General features: G+C 35.8%; 2 protein-coding genes across 2 annotated transcripts; one reads left to right on the top strand and one right to left on the bottom strand.

Annotated features, from left to right (window-relative positions):
- Positions 1-3,268: 3,268 nt before the first annotated feature.
- Positions 3,269-4,869, bottom strand: LOC124458526. Its single transcript, XM_047008517.1, has 3 exons — positions 4,411-4,869; positions 4,202-4,302; positions 3,269-4,120 (listed from the first exon to the last, which is right to left on the bottom strand). The coding sequence occupies exons 1-3, from the start codon at positions 4,496-4,498 to the stop codon at positions 3,794-3,796; spliced, it is 516 nt and encodes a 171-aa protein (XP_046864473.1). The 5' UTR covers positions 4,499-4,869; the 3' UTR covers positions 3,269-3,793.
- Positions 4,870-5,893: 1,024 nt separating this feature from the next.
- LOC124457290 lies at positions 5,894-11,577 on the top strand. Its single transcript, XM_047007566.1, has 12 exons — positions 5,894-6,172; positions 6,519-6,594; positions 6,975-7,081; positions 7,169-8,178; positions 9,248-9,437; positions 9,780-9,829; positions 10,020-10,236; positions 10,330-10,515; positions 10,593-10,708; positions 10,845-10,953; positions 11,025-11,137; positions 11,350-11,577. Exons 1-12 carry the CDS (start codon positions 6,011-6,013, stop codon positions 11,423-11,425), a joined length of 2,412 nt encoding a protein of 803 aa, XP_046863522.1. The 5' UTR covers positions 5,894-6,010; the 3' UTR covers positions 11,426-11,577.
- The last annotated feature ends 26 nt before the right edge of the window (positions 11,578-11,603 follow it).

Raw genomic sequence — 11,603 nt, 5'->3', positions numbered from 1 at the left:
GTGCTTGGAATGCAGAAGAAGACGGGTATCTGCCTCTTCATGATCGCTTTCTAACTCTGGGACATTATTGGAGATAATTGGGTTCTCTTTGGATACTGCCGAAGTAAGGCGAATGCACTTATCACGCGACGTTATGTACAAGCATGCAAGGGAGCGCAGGAAAGATGAGGGATAGGTACGCCACTGATTTGCCAAAAAAGCCATGAGAGACTCTTTGTTTTTTCCAGAGCTCATGAACTTTTTCCATTGTTTGGGGATTTTCTGGGCATCATTAAAAATGTGAACTGTTTGTACTCCTGTAATAGGAACAAAAATTAATTTTGAAGTTTAAAAATATAATAATCTCCTGCGCTAGTATAACAGATACCTTGAACACTGGCTCTGCGAGCTCTCTCCGTATTCTTGATGCTAATTTCGGGATATCGATCACCTACAAAATCCAACCTCGTGGCAGACCATTTCGCAGCAAGATTCGTTAAATAGGTTAAAGTCGAGTCAGCAAACTCACCAAATGTCTTCCATTTTCCCTTGATGACTTGCAAGACTGCCATCGCGTCTACGAGAAGAGCAGTACTTTTGTCTGGAAGGCTTTCAACATCTACGAGAACTGATTTGTCACCCAGCGTCTCCATAACTTCAAACATTTTTGATTTGGCTGTCTTGACAAAGCCGCCTGTTGGAGTTGCAAGGGACAGTGGAAATTTGCTAAGGCTGAAAGATAACAACTCTTTTAAGTCGACATTGCGCGTCTTAGACAAAACCAGTAGTTTGGCAAATAGATTTCGGCTTGACTTCACAGCAAGTTGTTGTCCCTTGCTGTCTTTGACGGTAATTGCTTTGGTTGTAAAAGTTCTGATGTTGTTCTTTTTAATCTTTTTATATATATCTTTGTCGTCACTAAACAGATTTTCTTTGCAGAAATCATTAAACTGGTCTTCTCCAAGCTGCTCGGCTTCAAGTAACTTGTCGGCAACACCATCTTCAAGCTCTACACCGGTACTAATATTGACGAGGCTGGCTTGTTCAATGTTGAATGGATTGGCCATGGCTGATGCTGTGTTAACTACCTCTTGCACTTGTTTCTTGTGTTTCAAAATCTTGGAAGTATCAAGATCTTTCTTCATTCTGCTCAGAGAGTTATCAAAATATAAAAGAAGCACATAAGCAACTGCATAAGACTTAAGAAAACGAATAATCTAACAAACCTGGTTTTGTCGTTTATTCCAGCCATGTCTTTACATTTACTAGTAATAGCAGCTCTCTGCGATTGGGATAGAAGCCACCTGTGCACTGTTGACCGATTCATTGAAAAGCCAATCAAACCACCTTTCGTTTTAGAATCGTTGTACCACTTAGTGGGATAGTCATGAATAACCCTTCTCAGCTCTAAAGCGGCGAAATAGAGACCATGTAAAGGGGAGTTTGCTGAAGGATCCATTCCATAATGTTGAGTTTCCAGCTCAGCATCACTTATTTCCTCTTGCTCGGCACTTTCAGGGTCGTCACCGTCTACACACATATCCACTACACTACCTTTACACAAATCCTCTGCATATACTATCTCACTTCTATTACGGACTTTTGGTGTATGGAACACAAGCTGTGGAAATCTTTCTTTTAAACGTTCCTTGAGACTAGTACTTCTATATCCTGAGGCATCTTTATTTTCAATGTTCTTAACTGTGTCCACAAACTTCATCGTAAGCATTTTCATATAACATATCCCATGATCAACAATAATAACCTTTTTAATGTACTTGCAGAATTCCTCGAACGACTCACTATACAAAACTTTGCGTCCAGCATTAATCAACGCACTTTGACCATTATAAAGGAAAGATGTGTAGGACTTGTAGCATTTGCTATGGTATTTAACTTCAAGAGCAACGCAGTCCTTGTCTAAGATATGCACCAGAATGCGCTCGTCCTCTTTTCTTGTAGCTGCTTCACGTAAGCGTCCTCCGTCAATCGTTTCTGATGAAACAAGCTTGTCAACAACACGCTTTCCCTAGTGAATAAAAGATGTCCAAAGTTTACTGATATGCCATTACATTATTTCTTTTCAAACAAACTTACAATATTTAGTTTCCGTTTTTTACTGCTCTTTTTAAATTGTAATTAAGTTTTTTATTCTGTTCTATAATTATTTCTTTATATGGGTTAGCATAACAAGCGCTTTGGGCTAATAGGTAAAGCGCTATAAAAGTGCATATATTATTGTTATATTATTATTATTATTACATTTTGCAAGTGAAAATGGGCTATCTGTGTAACCAATTAAGACAATGAAAAAAATATTGAATTAAAAATTATTTCTATTACTTTACCTTTTGAACAATGAAAGACTTTTCCTTGTTACATATAATGCACACAGGAGGCAAAACAGCTTCATTTCTAGCTTGTTTGAGAGGATCATTTGTCAAGTGAGATGAAGATCTTAATAATTTTTTAGGAGGCTCCTCGCCTTGTACTGTTTGTTCATCATTTTGTGTTTCACCAACACTTGGAATTTCTCTCTTATTGTAACAACGTTTTTCAGCTCTCCTTATTAACCCTACATTTGTAAACTTGGCATAGCAATTTCTATGATACTGGAAGTTCTCAAGCAATGGATTATCGAGTGACCTTATTCTATTTACTAAATCTTCGTTTCTATCAGCAATCTCCTTATGCTCACCGTCGTACAAGCGCCATATATCATGGCAATGTAAAAATTTAGCTAAGGATGTTTCTGTAAAAGTAGATAGGGGACATTTTGCAGCCTTAAAATGAATAATGCAGCCGGGCGGGGCCGCCATGTTTTATGCGTGAGCCAGCGACTTGCCAACGGTTTTCATAAAAAATACAGCTAAAAACAAGATGGCGGCAGGAAAAATCAAAGAGCGAGTTTGTCACCTAAAAAGTGCTATTACAGCGTAGATTGCAAGTTTCAAAGGTGTAAACATCTCGAATCTTAATAAGTAAGTTTTATTAAGTACTTCTGTGTGATTTTTATTTAGTCATATATTTTTACATACGAAAATCGTTTTCTAAGCACATTTTCGAAGCACAGAATACGGCCTACCAGTTTTCCCGCCCATTTCGTTTTGGTTTGGAAAAAAAACAGTGTCCACATTTGGGGCCAAGTGAAGCCATTTGTCATAACATTATTTATTGTAGTTATCATGAATATTCACGTTTCTTTTCATTTCTTGGCTTTTGGGTGCATCTCCCAAAACACTGCGTTTATTAAATACAATGGCATACATTTAAAAAAATTGGCACGCAATTCATACATGTTGGTAGCCTGCAATTATTTAGCTACTGAATGAAGTAGATTTAATCAACATAGTCAAAACGAAATTACATATTAAATATTATTTTACGTCAAACTTTTTTAAGATTTGAAAATGCTATTTAGTTTTATGATCAAGTAATTTTCTAACCCTGGAATCCAATGTTCTACACAGTAAAAATAGATTGGTCAAAATGACCAAAATAAATTGGTCATTTGAATGCACCTGAGAAGAACAATTTTTATAGGTCAAAACAACCAATTCCTAAATTGGTCAAAAATACCAAAAACAAAAGTGGTTAAATTTACCAATTTATTTGACCAATTTTATTTGGTTGTTTTTACCATGAAATAAGCATTTTTTTCAGGTGCATATCCATGACCATTTGACCAATATAGAGGATCTTTTTAACTAAGCTAAAGAAAATCAATCACACAATTATAAATAGCACATTTTTTACAAACACAGAATACTTAAAATCTCTACTACATGCCATTAATTAACACTACAAAAGTTTTCTACTTCATAGAAGAAATAAAATGATCGACAAAAGTTGGCAATTGAGCCTTACAATTGCCATTTGAATTTAAAAGCAAATGTTCTAAAAGAATAAATACATTTTTGCAATGTCCATTAACGCCTTTAGGATACTCAGCATTAAAAGTATAAAAAGAACTAAGTAAAATAATAACTGCTTTGACAATATTTTCCGTTTTCAGCTTTTCCACAATCATCCCCTCAGCCACCAACATTATTGAATGAATGTTTCTTAATGTTCCTGTTGATAGGCGTCTAGGTGACGAACTTTTGTTAATGATCTCTTGAACTTCCCCCAAGCTTTTACCCTTCAACAGAGATAAAATTATTTATCAATTTTTTCACACATTTATGCAGAAAATATTATTTGTGACAATATCAACTCTTACATCAACAATGTCCCAAAATGATTTTTTGTTCATATCTCGATGGGTGCATTGGTCATCTAACACATAAGGCAAACATGCCATTATACACCGGTTCTTGACCTCTAAAATAATCAACATAGCATAGAATGAATATATTACCATTATCACTCTCTAAAGCATTAACACTTCAATATAAATAGGGATTTTAACTTATTGATTTTTACACCAACCTTTCTCATCTTCAACTGGACAATCCTCCAGCTCTTCAAGGATACTGCTGACATTCTTTTGCTTTGTCTTTTTAATAGCAGACAGCATTTTATATTTGTGCAAATTCCCATCGTTCCTTCATATCTTGCGAAGTTGTATTCCATCATTCCTTCATAAACTTCTTGTGAAGTTTTATTCGAGGAATCGTCTGATAAATATCATGTGGTTCTAAATTGAAAAATCCTCCGCGTCGACTTGATTAGCTTTAAAAATATAAGAAGCAAAACGTCAATGAAATTACGTTATTGCTGTTGGTATTCTCTAAAAGCGCTCGAGCAAATCTGCCTGCTAGCAAAACGTAAACAAGGCAAGTCATCTATAAATCTAATTTTGAATTATTTTCTACACTAGATTTATGCACGAGACAACAACCCTCACACATGCGACCTACATTTCAGGATGAGACAATACCTTTAAAATCTTCGACAAATTCATCCAATTTGTTGTTTTTCGAAAAAAGAATAATGTCAGCGACAGATGATTGTTTGAGATTTCCATTTTGCCCACAATACAAGAGTTTAAACGCTTAAATGCACTTCAACAAAGCACAAGAAGTTTAGAAACACGCCACGCGACTACATACATCGGCAAGTATATAGAAGTTATTGTTCCAGTTTATATTACAGTTCACTGGTGTCCCCACAGTACCCATGACCCCACGCGGCCAACTCAATAGAAATGGGGAATGCTATAACCCGGGCGATGATCGGGGACGCGCCTATTAAATTCCTGGTCAGCGGCAAAAGCCTTGACATAATAATCGCTATAAGTACAATATGTTTCTTGTATAAAATTTCATAACACAAATCAACACAAAGTATACAGCACAGCGCCCACATTGGCTTTTACAAAATATGCGGTCTTTTTTATAACGAATGTTACTGCAAACGCGCATTGTGAAGTATATTATTCTTTGTTATTGAGCTTGCTTGTAATATGTTCTAAAAGATATTGATGATGCTCAAAAGTATTCTAATCGGTAACAAAGTATACAGCACAAAGTATACAGCACAGCGCCCACATTTTATTATATGTTCATTTGGCTTTTAGAAAATATGCGGTCTTTTTATAACAAATGTTGCTTCAAACGCGCATTGTGACGTTAAATTTACGTATGAGATTAAATCTAGAAGCTAGTTCTTAGATCATAGGAAATGGCCTATCCTCAATGCCTATACTCATTATGCTGAATATTCGCGCACTTTTCATTCTTACGTATATGTACTTGCGTTTTTCAAGTGCTTTATCGGTCTCGCCTTAACTGCACCTAGATACCCTATCTTTAATTTATATGTTCAATATTGCGCACTTTTCATTCTTACGTATAGGTACTTGCATTTTTCAAGTGCTTTATAGGTCTCGCCTTAACTCCACCTAGCTAAGAAAAAATATAAAAACCTCGCATCAAAAGTGAAAAAAATAGTGGGCACATTACTGGCTCGTGGAATGAAATTCGTATAAAGACGTATAAGCGTTCGAGTGTTTGCTCTGGCTCATTATTAAACATTTCAACAGACTAAAATATATTAAGGAACAAATTTCGTGTTTCATACTCAGTATATGGCGCAGACAATTCTTCAGCGTGAATCTGCAGAATGCTCAAATAAACAAGTAAACTTCCTTAGAGAAAAACTCGCAAGTGTGCAAATTCTGGAAAATTACTGCACAGGATACATTGATGGAACGGTGGAGCAAATGGAAGAACTTCTTGAACAGTTTCAGGTCTCGTAGTTTGTTTTCAATTGTTACACTATACTGCAAACAATTTGTAACATATTCCGAAAAACATCATCATGTAAACTCAAAATTTCAGTTATAATAGCAAGAAACAAAATCTAAAAGCAATATTTTGACATTATTTCATAGTCATTATAAAGCTAATATAGCTAAGTTTACAAGATCATGTTTTTTGAAGTATGTTTTATAATTTATTTCTTCAAATTGTCGGCTTGAAAAGGTTTTTGTAATTGTTGAACAGTTAACTTTCAAAGGCCGTAATACGTAAACCTTGATAAGTTGATTTCACGCGTTAATATATTTGAAAAGTGAAAGACGTTTTTGAATTTAGGTAATTGATTCTATCTCGTTTGTGAAAGCTGACAACCACTCAAAAACAAGGGGCAATAAACGTTTTTCACTTACAGGTAATCAACTCAACCGCATCAAGCATCTTACCCCAAATTAAAGCGAGAAAACACCAAGAAATTTTCAACCGACGCATAAATTGGGCAGCCTAGCCTGCTACATTCCCCCCCCCCTTCTTCAATATTGCATGACCAATTAACATTTTATAGTCGCAAAGACATTCCATTATGGAGTTAGAAGAATCGAATCTAACAGTCATTTCTATCTATATTAGCAAAAAACTCATTAGGAAAAAACCGTTCAATGACTCGCCAATTATTTTGCTATCTCTTTTAAATACATTTTATTATCTAACACATCTGCATAACTTAGCATAATAAGAATGTTTTACTTGAAGACAAACAAAATGCTGAAAAAACATATCATTTATTTTTTCTAGCACCGCCAGTGTTTGAAAGCAAGAAGGAAATATTCCAATTGAGTTTTTGGAAATCCGTTTTGATTGTGAGCAACGAAACAAGACATTGTTTACATGGGAGCGCGAAAGTATGTATTCTTCGTTATGATATTTAAGATTTGTTTGTGCACAATTTGTCTTGACACCACACTGTTTTATTTTAACAAACTTCTCAGGACAGCAGAGGCACTCGCAGACACGACGTAAAAAGTGACCATGATTATGAAGAAAAGGGACGGATTCGATTACAGAACAGTAAAAAACTGGATTGTCCAGCACAAGTGCAAATAAGACAAGTCAGAGTATTTCTCGACTACTACATCGATCGAGAACAATTTACATCAGAAAACAGCTTGGTTATGGCAAAACGGAGAGTATTTAGAGCGATTAAGGGAAAAATGGATAACGATTCCTCCTCACAACTTCGCGCCAGCAGTCAATTTTACCTAAAAATACCTCTTAGTAGTGCTCATTCAAGTCACGCCATTGGTGCCACGGCAACAGTTGGGCAGCGAATGGATTACCGACTGGTCACGAAAGTTTATAGTTTGGTAAAACGCAATGTAATTAAAATCTCAGAAGTCAAAAGGTGTCTTGATCAATACGTTGAAGAGACTTTATTTCCACAAGACGGACAAAAGGCTACACCGCGCAAGACAAATAAACGGTACTGTCCAAATAAAAAGGATATTCGAAACCACGTAGCAAAAGCAATAGAGTCCCTTAAGGACTGCAAAGACGATCAAGAGTCCCTGCGCAGGAAGGTAGAAACCTGGAAACAGAATTCTCCAAGCAGCAAGTTTTTCTACCGCACAAGAGATAACGCTTCCAGAAACGATATTCCTCCAAAGAAGGATAAAAAGTTTTTGTTTGTGCATCACGAGCATTGGCAACAACGAATGTTGATTCGTTATGGCGAACAATTGTGTCTCATGGACACCACATACAAAACAACAAAGTACGCATTACCGCTTTTCTTTGTGTGCGTTCATTCAAACGTTGGCTACAAAGTTGTGGCTGAATTTATGTGCCAGACGGAGACCGAAGAAGCCATAGAAGAGGCTCTGGCTATTATAAAAGGATGGAATCCAGTATGGAACCCAAAATATTTTATGGTGGATTACTCATTAGCAGAAATAGGCGCGATAGAAAAAAGTTTTCCCGATGTACAGGTTTATGTTTGCGACTTTCACAGGTTGCAAGCGCTAAAACGGTGGGCTTCAGCAAGCAAGAATGGATTGTCATATGAACAGCAACAACACTTCCTTCTGCAAATGAAAAAAATTGCTAATTTCAGTACCAAACAGGAGTACGACAAGGCAGTAAAAGATTTTCGAGAGTCCAAAGTGTATAAAGAATGCAGCAAGATGAGAGAATATGTTGACCGTACGTGGTTTTCTTGCGCTGTCAGATGGGCACACGCTTTTCGAAAACAGCAAGTCACCAACATTGTTAATACTAACAATGGCGTTGAGGCTCAAAACAGAGTCTTTAAATACGAATACTTACCCCAAAGTATTGACAAATCTGTGTATGGTATTGCGGTGATGTTGGTTGAATCTTTCATTCCCGATGTTCTTCAGCACTATTTGGATGCAAACCTGCGACTGAGCAGCGCCTACTGCAAGTACAACCCATCAATCCCAGAATACTTGCACAACAGACCTCCGCACTTTTGAAATGTTGCCTTAAAATCGATACGCTTCAGCCATTTTCAAACAGGACGACATAACTCCGGTTAATTTAAAGAAGGGCACGTTCAATGTCAAGAGCAGAGCAATGTTGGAAAGAAACATTTCATAGACTTCCGAGAACCAAGTTGTACCTGCAACATATGGCACACTACCCATTTCCCTTGCAAACATTTTTCGCAGTTTTTCTTTCTATGACGAGTGGGATTTCGAAAGTCTTCCAGAAGACTACCGAAATAGCGTTTTCATCACTCTCGACAATGAACCTCTTGGATTGCCACAAGATACTACGCCAGAAGAACTAGAGGAAGCCAATACGTCATCATGGAGCACCATCAAAGAGACGTTGTTTTGCAAGAATCGTTGTCTTCTGATAACAAAAATATATCCACGACATACCCACGAAGAAACAGTTAAGTTTGAAACTACTTCAAACAAAAGTTCCAAAAGGCTCAGAAAGATCTTGCAAGAACAACTGGGCCAAATACACAGTATGACCTTCCTGATCGACAACGAGACCACTCTACAAGAAGCAGTGCAAAAAGCTGAAAGCTTGAAACAGTTTCTTGAACAAAACTTTCCCACAGAAAATGGTTTGCCTCTTCGATTGAGTCCTGTGAAAAAAAAATTAAAGGTTACCGATACAAAATACCATCAAATTTTTCATAAGGCCCTACCTCCCAGACGACGCAAGACAAAAAAATCTACACCATTTACAATAGATCTTACTAATGTGGGCGATGAAATGGCACAAGTAAGACAAGTTATTGAATTGCTTTCTTGTCATTTCTTAAAAAAGCTTCTCTCAAATTATTACTTTTATGTTTAAAAAATTTCTTATCCGTCCGAAAAGAGTAAAAAGACAAAAGCACTTATCTTACTTTCCAATATCTTATTAAAGTATTGTTTCAAAAGTAATTTTCACCAGCCATTAGATATACGATACGAAGGGCATCACCAAAATTTTGGTTTTTGTCTTCTAAATTGCACTCATTTTTGCCATACTCGAAAACAACGTTTGAAAAAGTTGTTCGTAATTCTTTAGATTACATCTCGTCACGAGTATTTTCTGAAAGTAGTCTTTTTATTTTCATAGGTGGCCACTAATGTGCAAAACCAGGAGATTGAAAAAAGAAATTCAAGCAGGTACAAACATATAGCAATAGAGAAATATTGAATGGAGAAAAATTTTCCAAAAATATTTGTGCAATGATGAGAGGGGGGTAGTAACATTTCAGTGTAGTATTTATATTTGCTATGTAGTAATTATTTAATATGAGTAAGGACTATACCATTACACATAGTCCACTTTTCTTTTCCTAAATGGCAACTGTAGTGTTGACGTCTCAGCTGAGCACAAGGCAAATCCACTGGATTGCTTACTGAATGCCTCTCTAAATGGAATTAAGTTAGGTGATCAAATGCTAGAATTTGGACCAAACAAAGTGACTCTTCAGGATTTATGGACCCTCATTCCACCAAATGAGATGACTAAATATGCTGCCACACTAATTGAAAATAAAACTGTGGCACCTGGATGGCTTAGTGATACAGTAAGTCAAGTGATTAAACACTCTACAGCTTACATATGATTATCATGCATCAGAGACAAATGATGAAATGGTAAATGAGCCTGATTGTTATAGTTTATCAACGCTTTCTTATGGAAACTTTCATGTGAATATCCTGGTGTCCTACCAGCAGAATCATATGTATGTCAGTTGGTGCAACGAGGATCTAATACACGTCGACTGTGGGCAGATCAAAATTTCATGGCAATTTACAAAATAATATTTCCTCTCAATATGTCTGGGAGCCATTGGACACTTTTGGTAAATACAATATGGATGCAACATAGCTAAGACAAGGCAACAAATTTTTATTATTTTCAATATTGTCACTTTTAAAGGTAATCGACAAACAAAAAGAGATGGTATACTACCTTGATCCTATGGAAGGTCATGTAGAAGAAGTTATCAGTGAGGCAACAAGAGTTGAACTTTCACAGTTTATCAAAAGCATTTGGTAAGTATACATATATTACTTCCTTGACAAATACCAGTATTTGAAATTTCAATTCAATGAATCACTTCAATGTCTTGGATACACACAGCAACATTGATATAGTGCAGTTGATAATATAATCCCTTTGTTTATAAAGTGCCCTTGTTGATCTAAAAAGTGGGTGGAACACATCAACTTGGTCTATTATTCAGCCTTCACACTATGTGCAAGAGGATGGGTTTAACTGTGGAATAATTATTTGCCTGGTAGTTGTTTTGACATTGTGTTCTAAGAAATAACAATTTAAAAAAAATCTCTTTTATTTTTATCATTTCAGTTTGCTGAATATCTGAGTCAAAATCTTGACATAAATGCAAAGTTTGACATGAGAAAAGTGAGGCAGCATGTGACTTCAACGATTATGGGTTCTTGCTATGATGACATTTATGAGTAATAACAAAAAAATTATATTTTTTTAAATATTTTAATAAAAGGGGCAAATTATAGATTTTATTTAATTGACAAAAACATTAAACTAGACAAAAACATTAAAGTCGTGATTTATTTGTTGGAAATATCCATAAAATCAATCTGACATTTGTAATGTTATAAATTGTGTGCTTGTTTACTATACCATAAGTAAAATGTGTAAACTTTATTAGGAGAAATAGTTTGGTATGCAAGATTTGCAAGATAGATGATGGTGAAGACTGGTTGGGATGTGATTCATGTGGGTAGTACTTTCATGCAAGTTGTCTGAATGTTGACTTTGGACAAACTCTGACAGAGTACTTTGCTTGCCCATAATCAGACATGACAATTGTATAATAATACAAAACATAAATTGTAAGATTTAAAAGTGCCGAATAAAAAAGACTTACCGATTAGAATACTTTTGAGCATCATCAATATCTTT

Source organism: Xenia sp. Carnegie-2017, unplaced genomic scaffold (genome assembly GCF_021976095.1).
Source record: "Xenia sp. Carnegie-2017 unplaced genomic scaffold, XeniaSp_v1 HiC_scaffold_6, whole genome shotgun sequence".
NCBI lineage: Eukaryota > Metazoa > Cnidaria > Anthozoa > Malacalcyonacea > Xeniidae > Xenia > Xenia sp. Carnegie-2017.
The sequence above is the reverse complement of the archived record's forward strand: the minus strand, read 5'-3'. Positions and strand labels throughout refer to the sequence as shown.